This window comes from Vanellus vanellus (assembly GCF_965231255.1).
Source record: "Vanellus vanellus genome assembly, chromosome: 1".
NCBI classification, from domain to species: Eukaryota; Metazoa; Chordata; class Aves; order Charadriiformes; family Charadriidae; genus Vanellus; species Vanellus vanellus.
This window is the reverse complement of record NC_138905.1, coordinates 22,551,222-22,567,710: the sequence shown is the minus strand read 5'-3', so window position 1 is coordinate 22,567,710 and position 16,489 is coordinate 22,551,222. Positions and strand designations below refer to the sequence as shown.

At 40.7% G+C, this 16,489-nt stretch overlaps 1 protein-coding gene across 1 annotated transcript in view; it reads left to right on the top strand.

The window, feature by feature from the left end:
* Positions 1 to 210: 210 nt before the first annotated feature.
* Positions 211 to 16,489, top strand: part of IL17REL (interleukin 17 receptor E like) — a gene marked incomplete at both ends in the record, with an annotated part of 50,364 nt that continues 34,085 nt past the window's right edge. Inside the window, one exon of the mRNA XM_082493028.1 lies at positions 211 to 312. Coding sequence (XP_082349154.1) covers positions 211 to 312 — 102 coding nt within the window. The remainder of the gene's footprint in view (positions 313 to 16,489) is intronic.

Below are 16,489 nucleotides of genomic sequence, written 5' to 3'. Positions count from 1 at the left end.
ATTTTTCACTATGGAACATAAGAAATTAGTTGAACATGCTTTATATTTCCCACAACTAGCAATTTTCTGTCTTTGGAAAGTTTTAGAGGGAGGAGCTCAGAGGTGCTGTGGGAGGGACTAAAATTCATATTAAAGTTTTGGCATGAGAGGGAGAATTGTCAGAGTAGAAGGCTTCTTCTGAGGTTTTGCCTTTTTTTTTTTCAGTTTAGGATGATAAGTATTTATGTTCAGATTCTTCTAATAATTCTTTTTTGGAATTCTGATTGTCAGATTATTCCCAGGATTGAAGAATGTGGACTTTCATGTTCTCAGGTAATCTCTTACTTGTTCCTATTTGCTATCTGTTAATATAGTAGTTGTATGCTGCCAAAATAATTGTGAGAAAAGCAAGAAAGCAAAAAAGGAAAAATATTTCATCTGTCCTGAACATTGACTTTATATTCCTGTCATTCTGAATTAAGTATACAAAGATGACTGTTAAGGAGGGAGTAAGAAAGTGCATCTTACACTATTTCCAACTGCTGCTGTTAGTACTTTTTAAAATCTGTCTTTTGTGTTTTTTAATGAAATATTTAGTTCATATTGATTACTTTGGAGAGTCAGTTTTTACAAGAGCAGTGGTGCAAAGAGATGAGGGAGGGAGGAAAGTACGGGAGGTTTCAGAAATTGCTAATTCTGTTAGGAATATACGAAACACTGACTTCCCTGTGAATAAATGAATTATGCTTGAGAAAGAGTAGAACTTGTTTTTCATTTTGTGGGATGAATGTAACTGCAGTATTAAATTTAATGACTTATGTATGTGCATAAAAGTGGAGTGTGAACCATACCATCTCTTTAACAGCTTTGAATTTTGCATGTTTCCAAATATCCCCACAAAGGGGCAGTATGGAGATATTCTGCTTCTGTTGGCATTCTGAAATTCTAAGACCAGAATAAATTGAAAGATAAATTTAAGAAAGGACAAAATAATAGGGAATCTGACTTTCAGTCTCAGTAGAGGATGATAACTATGTACTTGCTACAGAGAAGTGGAGTTGATGGCGTGAAAGAATTTGGCTGTCGGGACAGACTTCTGCTTGAAGATTTTTCAGTGTTTAGGACAGGCAATGAGACATACTAAAGATTGTCTAAATGTGGTGGTACTGTCCAGATATTAAGTTAATACATGTTACAGCAATTTATTCTATATTTTATATGTGTGTCCTAGAATATATCAGGAATAAAGATGCTTATAAAATACTAGATTCAGGGGAAAAAAAACCACCTCTGTTTTTAAAGTTGTTTAATATTCTGGCATTCAAATTCTGTAGTCTGTATCCACTTAGATAATGTTTTTATAACAATAAAATATATTCATAAGAGATTAATCTCTAGAGGTACCTGAGCACTTTTCAAGAATTTTTATGTACTTATGTTTATGAATGCAAACACGTGTATTTTAAATATTTTATGCTCCTTAGTCTGCTTGAATGAAAGTTTAAAATAGAAATGATTTACCATTCTAATTTATCCCTCCAAGGAACATATGACGATCAGACTCAGCATATAAAAAGCAATATCAACCTTTTTCAGTGGGATTCAGTCTAGGGAATAGGATTTACCACTGGCGACCTTAAAGTGCACCTTTCTCTGTCATATTTTAGGTATCTACGTTAAGAAGGCTGATTCACTAGATGCCTAAGATATGGACAGAACTCTGAGGTTTGGTAGACTGGATCCCTTTTTTTGCCTTCACGAGTTTGTCTTAAAACTTTTCCAATACTGAAGGCTGGATAACTGACAAAGGTGTATTTTTTTTTAATTCATGGGGGAAGTACATTGTTTCCAGTATAATGAAATCAATTAATCATTTGTGATGTTAGAGAAAGGATTCAGTTCATGTTCTCTATGTAATGTTTCTGCTGGTTGTATTTGGTAGAATCTTGAATGCATTAATGACTTTTTAAGACAAAAATGTTTTCTCACTGGGAACAATAATGATCTCAACAGGACAAATTACTGCTAGCGTAGCATTTTCAATTTAGTGCAAAGCATTTTAGCTACATGAACTTGAGTCTTATGAGTAGCTTGTTAGACAAAGCTCCTTCTTCCTTTTCCTTTGGAAGTAACTTCAATTTCCCTGCATAATGTACTACAATTTGTGGCCTCAATCCCATTCCTACTTGAGTTACTTCAAAAGGGCGCAGTTTGTCTTCTCCGTAGTTTATAACCCAATGGTCTTTACAGGGGCACTAACCAGGGGTTACAATTTGCCTTTGTCTATGTGCAATGTATGTGTGCTGCTTTCTGTTGTAGCACATGAGATCACAGAGTAGAGTATCAATGCTGTTTTTTCTAGCAATTTGCTTAATGTGATAATGGGATATTCTAATTTAAAAACTATCATAAGTTTTCTGTAGCTGCTATTGCTACAAGTGAGTATTAGAGAAAATTGGTTTTTTATGGTGTTTTTCCATAAATTTGTATAGCAGATTCCTCTTCTGCAGAGTCAACCACCCTGAGGTTGTGTGGTTCTTCATAAAGCAATAGGGGAATGAAAAGCAATTAATTTGCATTTTTCTGCATTTTCAAAATGGTGGATATTGTCAGAAGGTTTTCAGTGGGTTTTATAAGGTTTAAGTTTGACCAGCAGACTACTTTTTAAGGTGGCTATGTCCCTTGAATATTTATAAGCAGTTTTGACCTCCTTGGGTACTCCATATCAAAGTAAAGCATTGGTTGTACTCAAGAGGGAAATAGTGACATAACTGTTCTGAGGTATGTGACTTAAAAACCCTTCACACTGAACTGTTTAGATTTTGGGTCTTCTTACAACTTTATGAATCATTCTTAGTTTACCGTGAGTATTCAGCAAGATATCCTTGCATTGCCTTGTATGAGGCAATATCCAGGTTTCATTACTGTACCACAAACTGTACTTCTGTAAAAGTAAAAGGAAAAAACCAGAAGAACATCGGGTGTTTATGCAAGTATTACATGAAAATTTGAACAGCATGAAAATATGCAATTGTGGGATGAGTGATGGCAAAGGAACAGTCAGACTTTTATTATGTATTATGATTTATTTCTTCTTCCTTAATTTAATCGCTTAGCTTTAAAGCTCACATGATATTCTGGTATTCAAAGGTTAAATACAATGGGCTTGGTCTCCAAGCCTCACCCAATAGCAAACACAGTTATCAACCAAGTTTCACTGTAAAAGCGTAGGGGAATCCCAGCCTGCAATTGAAATTGTGTTTGTGCCCTACTCATTTTACAATCTGCATTGTTTGCAGGCTGTACACAAAGAAACAGGCTTATGCCAAATTTGACTCAACAGCTGGTAAAGATCAAGAGCACTACATTAAAAAAAAAAAACTCTCCAGAAAACTATGAAATAGTATTTGTATTGTCTGCCATTAAATGTAGTAACGTTTCCAAAGTCCATGGATAAAGAAGGAAACCCTAAACTGAATCTGGGATTTCCCTGCAATTATAAAGGTTATTGGCAGCAAATTCTTGATATAGCTGCTGCCTGTTCATGCTATTCATAGTTGAAGTATGTGGTATTTCTTTACTGGATATTTATGCCATGGATAAGTGCATTCTTGCTGAATACTACACGCTGCAAAACCAGTGATATAATACAGCCCTTAGGACACTAACTCAGCTGACATAAATTGGCATTCTTTGTTCATTATTAGGGTAAGCAATTCGTATTTTAAAAGTGATCCCAAGCCTCTAAAAAATGGACGTGACAATCAAGGTGACATAGTTCAGTTGTTCTCTAAAATCTGTTTGAAAAACTAATTTTAGACATGGAAATTGTCAAAAGAGGCTGATCAGAGACCTGGCTTCCTCAGAGTCAGTGAGAGAGAGAGATACAGTGTGAAGTCCCAACGTAGGAAGATGATTCATCACAGAAATCTTTGTCTATGTATCGATATACCTGGTGACTGGAGGAGATGCTAATATTTGCTGAGATGCAGTGCAAGCCATGAGAGCATGCCTGGGTAAAATAGAAAGCCCGGGTTTTGCATCCCTGCCTGTCATTGACTCGCTTGTGTGGCCCTATTGAAGTAATTTCCTTTCTCCAGTTTTCACAAGTACAAAATATTGCTGACCTTTCTGTGTGATGTATCTTAATTATGTTTTTTAATTAAGTACTTTGAATACTATAATTAAGTGTTGAGTACTCATCAGTCAAAGCTGTCACACTTAAGGAGCTCAGTCATGTTGAGTCACTGTATTAGAGTGATATTAACCAATTTGCTTAGATATCCCTGCTTGCCTTCTCTGCTGGTAGTCAGGAGAGCTGCAGTTTAGCAAGTTTAGGTGACTTCTGTCTTGGTCTGTGTTTTACATTTGCTCTTAGGATCAAAAATAGCTTGGCAACGACAACAGACACTTAGCTTCCATGTTTCCTGCTGCATCCTATGCCACTGGTTGGTTGCCATCCCATTTCCTCACCCCCTGAAAAGAAAACAGCCAGTGACAGGTACGAGCAGGAAGTTACAAAACTCTCCAGCGTTCCTCATTATTAGAGCACCTACCACCACTTCTTGTGGGAGAGGTGGAGATGGAGAAAGCTCTGCAATTCAGAACTTGCAAAAAAAAGCAATGGTAGCTCTTGTTTTTTTCTTTCTTACTTCTCCCTTCCTCAGGAACTCTGGAAAAAGGTTACAAGGTCTGGAAAGAGGTAAGCCACTGGAGTAGCAAGAGTAGAGGCACTACAGTCAATCATGAAAGCTGGGGGCACAAAATTGACAAATGTAGGAATTGGACCTGATAAGATGTCCTGAAACTGAAATCCAAGGTAGCGCTAGAAGCTTCACCACCATGAGACGTCAACATAAGTGTGTGCAATCAGTACACATAGCAGGAGGTAAATAACAAAAAAAAAAGAGAGTAAGCTTAGCAGGAGATAGGAGTAGCTAACCTTTATTATTGCAGCAAATTTTAGCTCACAAATCTCTCTCAGCCCTCATCTTAGGGAGGTAATATATCCTTCAGCTCCATTTGGACCCAAAGCTCAGTGGCGAATATTGAGATTTGGGAGTAGGTGCTTTCCATAGCTGCAGAATATTGCTGTCTGACTGACTGCTTTGCAGTTGGAAAGCTACTTGTAATTTGATCAAATCTAGTCAGGACAAATTTTTTAGGAGCGGTAATAGCTTTAACAAGGCCATGTGGTGTGATGTAGCTGGAATTCTTGCAGTAAAGTCTAGGATTAGCTTAATTCATACATTTGCTGGAGCTGGCACTGCTGTACCTGTTACTTTGTCATGTTTGTTTATACTGTCCCATTCTTCCTCTCTTGCCAGAATGCCTGTGCACGGGAGAGAACAAAGGTTGGTCAAAAATGAGAAGGACCAAAAAGAGGTTTTAAAAGACTTCTTTCTAAGGATAGCTTTGGATACTCTCCTGGCTTTTTGGCTCATCATTGAGAAGCTAGGCCTCAGGCCCAGATAGGTGGGTAATTTGGACCTAAGAAAGGAGTTTCCTCCTATCTCTGACTGAAAAACATTTGATTTCTGGGAGCCATGAATTCCTGTGCATCATGCCGTGGTTACCAGGCTGTTCAAACCAGGAACCCACATTTGAAGTTCTATGCATTGCCTTACCTCATCCTCATGAGAGATCCCTAGATTTTCTATATCAACTCTGGCAGAGATGTTTTTATAGTAGTTTTGATATTCTCAGTAAAAATATTTTTCCTTGTAAAACTTTTTTTTTGATTTTGTTAACAGTTATTAGCTGTTTTTTGAGAACTATGAAATTATTTGCCATGTTAAAAACACAAAACAGAAAATATGCCCCGAACAGCAGTGCATTGCTGAGGAAGTTCCAGACCAGCTCTAAACTACTTGGGTAGGAATGACTGTTAAATTCATGTATACTCAGATGTGATATGGACACGTCACAGCCCTGACCCTGCCTTCACAATTGTAGGAATTCACTGAGCCAGAATTTTCTGAGGGCACGAAAAAGCTGGAAAGTCACAGTAACTAATGATGCTGAGCGCTGGAATAGATTGCCTGCGGAGCTTACAGAGATCTCCACGCATGCTAAGCAAATATCTCTCAGATATGTCTCAGATAAAGGTCATTCTTCCTAAGGCAAAAATGTAGAGTAGATGGCACCTTGAATTCTTTTCTAACCTTAATATCTCTGCTTTCATTCATCATTTTCTCTTCTGTGGGATCTAAAGATGGTCTTTCAAGTCGTATTTAACTTATTCCTTTGGAAAAGTGAACAGACCTGTCTGGCTGTTTGCATATCCTGCCTTTTTAGCATGCAAAATATGGGACTCACCGTGACAACTGTATGAGACATACAATCTCATTCAGGAAGTATCTATGCAAAAATGAAGAGAGTTTTAGTTTTAGTTTGCAAATTATCTGTGGCTTTTTCTCTTGCAAGAAATTGTTTCAACTTAGTTGCTTTGAATATGTGTGGTAAATTTCAATCATTTCTGGAAAACTGATTGTCTGGGAGTTGCCTCTACTTGCCTGCATATTTTCAGAAAGTATGAATCATATAAACAACATTGTACAGTACTAGATGTGCATTCATTGTCTTTTCTTGGAAAAACTTTGAGGAAATAGAATTTATTGCAGTTAATACATTGCACTGTCTCCAGATTTGTTTTTCCCTTTCATCCCTACATATGCAAACTTCCTTGATCTTTTTCCCACTTCCTCATCTCCCTGACCTGCTGTTCTTCCTTCCATGACTATGTTTCCTCCATTGCCTTTCAAATTTTAATATCTTTGTATTATAGTTTTTCCCCATTTGTGTTTTTTTTTTGTTTTGTTTTGTTTTTTTCACATCTAGTTTTGCAATTCTCATTATAGTATCATGCTTCATGCCTGGTTTTGGTCAGTAGTATGCTTTCTTTTAATTTTTTCTTCTCACTTTCAATATACTATATTTGTATATGATAGAATAATTTTTAGAACATGGTCGTATCTGTGTTATCATTCAGTCTGCCTTTGTAGCTTATTTTCTCTTCCTCTTAGGGGGAAAAAACACATACACTTTTTAGGCGAATGTGTGGCATAGGTGATTTTCAGTGAGTAAGTGCTATCATTAAATATGAGACATAGGGTGAAGCAACATATGAAGGTACTGAACACTGATGGGTTTATTAAGCTGAGGCCATGCCCAGGAATTATTGCTGCCTCTAGGGACAACAACGTGATGAGGAGGGTTAGGTGAAACAATGCTGCTGTTGTAAAGTTGGTAGAATCCTGCCTCTTTGGAAGCCCTTCTTTTGGACCTCTGCCTCCTTTAATTGGAGTGTGCTAACTTTAGCAACTACAGTACGTGGAAGATACACTAGATAAAGCCAAACTATGTGATTTTTCCATAGTTTTGCTGGTTTTTTTTCTTTTTTTTTACTTCCTAAAGGTCCCACAAAATTATGAGTTAGCAATAAAAAGATAAATAGACTATATGATGACTTTTTTGAGTAATAATTTTTTGTATTTTATATGATTTATTCTTCCTTAGCATTTCCAAATTTATTTGTAAGTAGCATCTGTATCAGTTATCTCAAACTGCAAAAGTTTCAGCTGGAGGGTACTGTATAGATATTTTCAGTAGGGCTTTTCTATGGGGCAAATTTTGAATGGTTTTTAATTTTTCTTGTACTCACACTGCTAGCTCTTTCAGGGAAAGGTGTTTTTGGCTTTTATTGGTCTTGGTATGAGAGGAAAGGCATGTATGTAGGGATTCTGGTATAAGATTTCTGATGTAGGATTAAGACTTTCAGATGCCATAATTATACAAATATGAATAGTTAGGAAATAATCCTCTCTCTCCAAAATTTTCAAGTATACAGCTGCGAAAAAAAGTTTTTCACCTGCATGTACCAAGAAGATTTTCCTCATTTTGCTGTGGCTAGAGTGTTTCTGTAGCACAATTAGAGCTAGTCAGACATCTTTTATCATTAAGTCTTTAATAGAAGCAGTTCCTTAACTGATACTGTGGCACCAGGAAGGAATGCCATGACCCCTCAGGTTTGCCATCCAAGACTGCTCTACCACTGATTCTAGCATGGCCTGAGGGATCATTTGTATCGCCTTACATCCTTACACAACAACATAACAAGCTAAGGCTAGAATAAAACCAAAGTCAACATTTAAAAATATTTCTTAGCAGGATAAGGTATAATCAGGGGTGGTTCCAAGTTTATTTAGGTTTGAGATTTTTCTCTCTTTAAAGATAAGAGAGAGAAACACTATTTTTATGGGATCTACAAAAACCAGAAACATGCACTCCTTAATTTCTCTCCATGATTTTGAAGGGCGTCTCAGCCCTGACACATGGCCTCAAAAGTCTTGAAACTGTTATAAGAAATTATTGCCAAGTGTTCTTTGTTGTTTTAAATTTTAGTGTGACTTTGTGGTCCACACCGGCAGGATTGGGATTAGCAAGTTCATTTTTGTTTTTAAGCCCCTCCGCCTCCAACATTTCAGGATAGTATCTGTGCAACGTTCACCCATTCTGTGACCCTGCTGCTTTCCTATGGTTCCAGGTTATTAAATACAGATTAAATGGAGATCATGAGAAAGCATTAGCGACTTGTCAGGGCAGTATGAGAAACCTGCATGCTCAGCATGGTACTGCCTCAAGTTAGCCAAGGGAAAAAGTTAAGCACTGGGTTACTCTGAACCCCACTCTCTAGAGCCCAGGCACCTGAGTTATGAGCCAGAGTTTGACGCTCTCTCTTCAGAGTAGCTGCTGAAGCCACTTTTCCAAAGTTTCAGTTTCTGGGTTGTTTTCTTATGACTGCTTAAAATAAAATGTAAATGGCCTTTGAAGTAGGAAACAGATCTCCCATTTGAATGTTGAAAGCACTCATGTTTAAAAATTATACTGCGTCTTGCCTGTCCTTCTCTCAGACCATCATTCTTTCATTTCCTCTCTACTCAGTATCACTGCTTTGACAGGAGGCCCGGGAAGCCCTCTCATTTTACTGGGCAGCATGGCAAACAGACATCTTAGGGTTAGAACTGCTTCGGGTTAAGGAGGATGTTGAACCTGGCTGTCCTGTGAGGTAAGGTCTTGAAAGCTAGAGTATAAAAGCTGGAACATGCCCATATTCTGCTTTCCTCTTCTAATATTTCCAGTTTGAAAGAAGCTAGGCCTGAGCTTTGTTAGTTTGACCTCTGTTATTATGAAATTGTCTCCAGCCACCTGCTATGCTGGGGAGATGTCTCACAAGTGAATGTATGCTATCCCAAAGACCTTTGGCATGAGCTAGATGTCATTCCAGCTTTGTTCTGGTCATGAATTAGACACAAAACCACGTGCATCCAGGGAGCTTTCAGATTGGAAAGGTAAGTGCCAGACTCGACTTGGGGCAAATTAATTTATTTTTTACCAATCAAATCAGAGTAGGATAATGAGAAATAAAACCTAAATCTTAAAACACCTTCCCCCCCCCCCCCCCGTCCCCTTCTTCCTGGGCTTAACTTTGCTCATGAATTCTCTACCCCCTCCCTGCAAGTGGCACAGAGGGACAGGGAATGGGGTTTGCGGTCAGTTTATCACATGTTGTCCCTGCCACTCCTTCCTCCTTTTGGGGGGAGGACTACTCACACTCTTCCCCTGCTCTCATGTGGGGTCCCTCCCACGGGAGACAGTCCTCCGTGAACTTCTGCAACGTGAGTCCTTTCCACAGGCTGCAGTTCTTCACAAACAGCCCCAGCGTGGGTTCTTTCCACAGGGTGCAGTCCTTCAGGAACAGACTGCTCCAGTGTGGATTCTCCACAGCACCACAAGTCCTGCCAGCAAACCTGCTCCAGTGTGGGCTCCTCTCTCCATGGGGCCACAGGTCCTGCCAAGAGCCTGCTCCAATGAGGAAGAACAGGGTCACAGTCTCTTTTGGGCGCATCCACCTGCTCTGGCATGGGGTCCTCCATGGGCTGCAAGTGGATATCTGCTCCACTGTTAACCTCCATGGGCTGCAGCAGGACAGCCTACCTCACCATGGTCTTCACCACGGGCTGCAGGGAAATCACTGCTCTGGTGCCTGGAGCACCTCATTCCCCTCCTTCTTCACTGACCTTGGTGTCTGCAGAGTTTTTTCTCTCGCACATTCTCACTCCTCTCTCCTGCTGCAATTTCCTGTGCAGTTCTCCGCCCCCCCCCCCCCCTTAAATATGTTATCACAGAGGCGCTATCACTATCACTTATTGGCTCAGCCTTGGCCAGTGGCGGGTCTGTCTTGGAGGTGGCTGGCATTGGCTCTATTGGACATAGGAGAACCTTCTAGCAGCTCCTCACAGAAGCCACCCCTGTAGCCCCCCCTCTACCAAAACCTTGCCATGAAAACCCAATTACAGGGAGCTGGCAGAAGTGCTCACCAAGCCACTTTCCATCATTTATCATCAGTACTGGCTAATCAGGGAAGTCCCAGTTGACTGGAGTTTAGCAAATGTGACACTTATCTACAAGAAGGACCAGAAGGAGGATTTGGGGAACTACAGGCCTGTCATTCTGACCTCAGTGCCGGGGAAGGTTATGGAACGGATCATCTTGAGTGCCATCATGCAGCGTGTACAGGACAACCAGGTGATCAGGCCCAGTCAGCATGGGTTTATGAAAGGCAGGTCCTGCTTGACTAACCTGATCTCCTTCTATGACAAGGTGACCTGCTTAGTAGATGAGGAAAGGGCTGTGGATGTTGTCTACCTGGACTTCAATAAAGCCTTTGACACCATTTCCCACAGCATTCTCCTGGAGAAACTGGCTGCTCATGGCTTGGATGAGCATACACTTTGCTGGGTAAAAAACTGTCTGGATGGCTGGGCCCAAAGAGTTGTGAATGGAGTTAAATCCAGTTGGCAGCTGGTCATAAGTGGTGTTCCCCAGGGCTCAGTCTTGGGGCCAGTTCTGTTTACTATCTTTATCAATGATCTGCATGAGGGGATTGAGTGCACCCTCAGTAAATTTGCAGATGCTGCCAAGTTGGGCAGGAGTGTTGATCTGCTTAAGGGTGGGATGGTTCTAGAGAGGGATCTGGACAGGCTGGATTGATGGGCCAAGGTCAGTGGTGTGAGGTTCAACAAGACCAAGTGCCGGGTCCTGCAGCTGGGTCACAGCAACCCCATGCAGCGCTACAGGCTTGTGGAAGAGTGGCTGGAAACCTGCCTGGCAGAAGAAAACCTGGGGGTGTTGGTCAACAGCCAGCTTAAGATGAGCCATCAACGTTCCTAGGTGGCTAAGATAGCCAACAGCATCCTGGCTTGTATTAGGAATAGTGTGGCCAGCAGGATGAGGGAAGTGATTGTCCTGCTGTACTTAGCACTGGTGGGGTTGCACCTCAAGTACTGTGTTCAGTTTTGGGCCCCTCACTACAAAAAAGGCATTAAGGTTCTGGAGCGTATCCAAAGAAGAGCAGCAAAGCTGGTGAAGGGTCCAGAGCACAAGTCTCATGAGGAGTGGTTGAGGGAACTGGGGTTGTTTAGCCTGGAGAAAAGGAGGCTGAGGGGAGACCTTATTGCTGTCTACAGCTACCTGAAAGGAGGTTGTAGCGTGGTGGGGGTTGGTCTCTTCTCCCAAGTTACAAGTGATAGGGCAAGAGGAAATGGCATCAAGTTGCTCCAGGGGAGGTTTAGCTTGAATATTAGAAAAAATTTCTTCATCAGAATGGGTTATCAAGCACTGGAACAGGCTGCCTGGGGAAGTGGTTGAGTCACTATCCCTGGAGGTATTTATAAGATGCGTAGATGTGGTGCTTAGGGGCATGGTTTAGTGGTGGACTCGGCAGTGTTAGGTTAATGGTTGGACTTGATGATCTTAAAGGTCCTTTTGGATTCTATGACTATAATTTGTAAAGGTCATAGTGTACAGCAGAGCACTCTGCTGTTCTACTCCTGGGACTGACTCTAAACATAAGCAAAATGAGTAGTTGCCTAGAGCAAAATGGTGAGGCCACCGTGTATGCCAAAGCACTTGAAGCCAGGCCTGCAATATATTCCCTATTTTGCTGATCAATAGTGTTAGGATGTATGAGAAGATAGTAACTGGAATAGAAAAAGATTTTGAAGCCAGAAGAAAAATACATATTTCCAAAAGCAGTAACTACTTCCTTCAGGAAGAGCAGGAGGAGCAATTCTATCCAGGAGGGTCTCTTCTCATAATCTTCACTTCAGTTCTTGCTTTTTTTTTTAATCTTGTTCCTTTTCTGTGGCAATGTCATGGCCCACTGGTTCCAGTCACCTCTGAAGCTGCGAGTCTCAGTGCTGTCAGTACTGCTGAGGGATCTAGACTAAGTTTTTCTTTTAACCTCTTCTGTGCTGCTGAGATCATTATACCATCCTACCCTCAAAGCATGGGGTACCTATGGTTGTCTGGGGAGTTTGTGGAATCAAAGTCCTCCAGTTTTTCAAGAAATGGCCAAAGTAATATCTGATTTGGTGTGGTGTTGATGACAGTACTGCTTCTAGCAGGAGGCTGGACTTGGCGACCTCCAGAGATCCCTTCCACCCTAAATTTCTTTGATTCCATTTTATCATCCACCGTATGAGATCTCCAGTCATTCACTGAAATAACCATTAATGCTGTACTTGAATGTCCCTGTCTCATTGTTATACTAGAAGTGCTGATTTGGTAGATTAGTTGTCCTTTCAAGTAGCTGAGTGGTCTGAAATTTTTGACACTCTATGTATGGGATAGTGCTGATTTATACCAGCTTGAGGGTATGGCATTCAAAGTGCATTATAATTTTACTTTGTCTATTGTATGCATTTCTGTTTTGTTAACAACTTGTATTAATATTTTAGGAAACATGACATCAAAATGATTGACATTTTTTGTTTGTGTTTTTTTTTTTTTTTAATTTCTAAAAAAAAAAAGCTAGAGCATGCTGTTGCTTCAAGCAAATTCTGCTTCTAGTCCTGGAGTTGAAGCATACAATAGAAGAGGCAGCTTTTATTTCAGACTGTCATAGCTCCCTTTGGTCCAATAAATTTAAAAGCAATTGGTTTTTGTGTAGGCCCTTTTTGTATCACAGCATTATTTTTACATACAAATCACTTAAAATACAAGGGGAGAATATTCTTCCCAGTTGTGAGACCTCAAAGCAATATTGTTTTGACTGGACATTCACTTATAGGATAAATGCATGTCACTGCAAAGAGTTCCCAGAAATATAATTACTGTGCTGCCAACTCTTTCACTTGTTCTGTTCTGTAGAAGGGATACAGCCATGCAGCCACGGTAGTGGTCAGAAGACATTATATGCCACATGCAGTCCAGCTAAAATATGGGACAGGATTCCTCTGCATATGCTGTTAGAAGAGCAAACTTCAGCTCTCTCAGAGCTCAGCTGGGAGGGATTCCATGGGAAGCTTCCATGGAGGATAAAGGAGCTAGCAAGTGCTGGGAGTTTTTCAAGATTGCTCTCCTGGAAGCACAACCCAGTTCATCCCCTTTAAGGGTAAAGGAATTAGGCAGAGCAAGAGATCCCCTTGGCTTAATTGAGAGCTTCTGAGTCTGCTCAAAACCAAAAAAGAAGTGTACCAGAGATGGAAAAGTGGAAGAATACCCAGTGAGACCTACAAGGGCACTGCCAGAGATGCAGTTAGAAAAGCAAAAGCTCAGCTCGAATTGAAATTGGGCAGAGGTGTTAAAAACTACAAGAAAGGGTTCCTTCAGTGTGTAAGCATCAACAAGCAGAAACAGAAGGAAAATATTGGCCCACTCACCTAATTCACAGGAGAGGTGAATTAGTCACCAACAATGCTGAAAAGACAGAGGTTCTCAAACTTTCTTCACCTCTGTTTTTACCAGCACTGTTGGGCCTCAGGACTTGGGAACAAAAATCCATGTTGATGCACAGACCCACTGCCAGTGAATGAAGAGTTGGTATGTTAACTATTACAGGAGCTTGACCCCCACAAATCAATGGGCCCTGACATTATCCATCTGAGGGTGTTAAGAGAGCTGGCTGATGTCGTTGTGAGGCCACTCTCCATAATTTTTGAGAAGTCATGGAGATCAGGGAATATCCCAGAAGACTGGAAGAAGGCTAATGTCACCCCCATCTACAACAAGGGCTTAAAGGAGGATCCAGGAAATTATAGGCAGATGAGTCTTGCTTCAGTCCCTGGGAAAGTTATGGAACAAATCCCGCTGGGGGCTATCACAAGTCAAATGAAGCACATAATTGGGAAAAGCCAGCATGGATTCACTGAGGGCAAATCATGATTGACAAACCTGATGCCTTCTACAACAAAGTAACCTTCTTGGTTGATAATCCAGGGGTGCAGCACAGGCTGGGATCTACCTGGCTGGGGAGCAGCTCTTTGGAAAGGGAACTGGGGGTCCTGGTGATGGTGAACAACAAGCTCAACATGAGTGAAAAGTGTGCTGCTGTGGCAAAGAAAGCCAACAGGATGCTGGGTTGCATCAACAAGGGCATCACCAGCAGAGGTGAAGAAGTCATTATCCCACTTTACTCAGTGCTTGTCAGGCCACACCTGGAATACTGCATTCAGTTTTGGTCCCTGCTATACAAAAAAGATGTGGACAGGCTGGAGAGGGTCCAGAGAACAGCTACCAAGATGATCAAAGGACTGGGAAGCCTGTCATATCAGGAAAGGCTGAGATAACTGTGTTTGTTCAGCCTTTAGAAAAGAAGGCTTAGAGGACACCTTATCACCGTGTTCCAGTAGTTAAAGGGTGTCTACAAAAAAGGTGGAGACTCCCTTTTTACAGGGGTCACATAGAAAAGACCAGGGCTAATGGATACAAGTTACTCTTGGGGAGATTCCAATTGGACACAAGAGGAACATTTTTTACCATGAGAACAATCAGCCATCGGAGTAATCTCCCCAGGGAAGTGGTGGATTCCCCAACATTGGACACTTTTAAGATTCAGCTTGACAGGGTGCTGGGCCTTCTTGTCTAGACCATGCTTTTGCCAAGAAAGGTTGGACCAGATGATCCTTGAGGTCCCTTCCATCCTGGTATTCTATGATCGTATACAGTGCAGGAGGAAGTACATACTGACTTGAAGACAGAAATCTCTGTTATACCTGAATAGTAGCAGGTAAACAGAAGCACAAAAATCTAAGGGGCCCGAGGTTCTTGTGTTAGTCATGTGTTCCTGCATTACTGAAGTACTGCTAGAGTGTAATGGAAGTGTTGGCCTTGTGACAAACAGCAGGTTGTGAAGGACAGGGTCCATACATTTGCATGTGCATGTGAAATGGCAAATATTGCAGGAAACAAAAATTGGTAAAAGGCTATGCTTTAGACCACTGTGAAGCCTTACTGAAGATTGTACAATAATCTTCAATAAACCAAATAATCTCTTCCCTGTTTGTTCATTGTCAGTTCACTGTTTAGTTGAGAGCACATCAATGTGGTGTTAACACAGGGAGACCTTACCTGGGTCTGTTTGAGACAAGACAGCTCTCATCCAAAACGTGTGTGACCCCGTTAGCACCGTACTGAGTCTGAGCTCAATATCCCACTTCTCAGTACTACTTATCCTCTCAGGTTCAGCACTGCACTAAAGTGATGGGATTGTTTTTGTTCAGCACACAGAAAGGCTCGGAGCTGGATAATGCATGGACATGAGTCAGATGTTCTGTTTTTAGCATTCTGTAAAAAAATCCAGCAACATCCAGGCGGTCTTGTAGAAGCGGTAGTTCAAAGTAGCCCATAGTAATGCTTTGCCGTAAGTTCAGGTGCCTGTTTCTTTTCTGCATGGATAACAGTCTAAATGTTTCCTTGTACGGTTGCTTAGCTGATCCCATTGCACACTGTTTACATGTATCCGATTACCACATTGTCAGTAAAAGTTGAAGAACAATCTTGTGGTTTGCCAAAAGTTAAAAAGGTTCATCAGTAAGATAGTTTTACCTTGGCAATGAAAGTAATTACACATGACGTCAAAACAAATACAGATGCTCCTTTTGACAAAAGGTCTTTTGGGGACACTATATGAGCAGTACGAACTATGATTTTTTAAAAGTTCTAAATTTTCATATTATGTGTATTACTGATTATAATTCTTCTGGTTCTCAGTAAATATAACCACAATTTTATTCAATTGCCAAGTGTGTTCTGTATTATTTTTCCTTTTCACCCATTTCCAATAACACGCTTTTTTGTATAAATACTTGACCTTGATATAGTTAAGACTTTTTTTTTTTCTTTTTTTTTAGTGGGACAGGAATCATATTATCTCTGTGCTTTCTCTTACTGTAAAGAATTCTCTTTTCTTACATTTGGTAAGATAAACACCTTCACAAGAATAGAATGAGGAAAGTCCTGTGAGGTTCCAATCCCCACCAGCCTCAACGTCATGTAAAGTGCAAAGCCATTATCTCCTTTGCCTATGAAAATAGCTCTGGAAAAAGCTAAAGCATACTCTGTTGTTTCCATTTGTGAAGTTCTCCCTAGATATTTTCTGGGGCTGAATGTCTCTATGAAAGAAATTACTGTCATTTGTTGGTAGTCTGAGGAGCTTACAATACAGGTC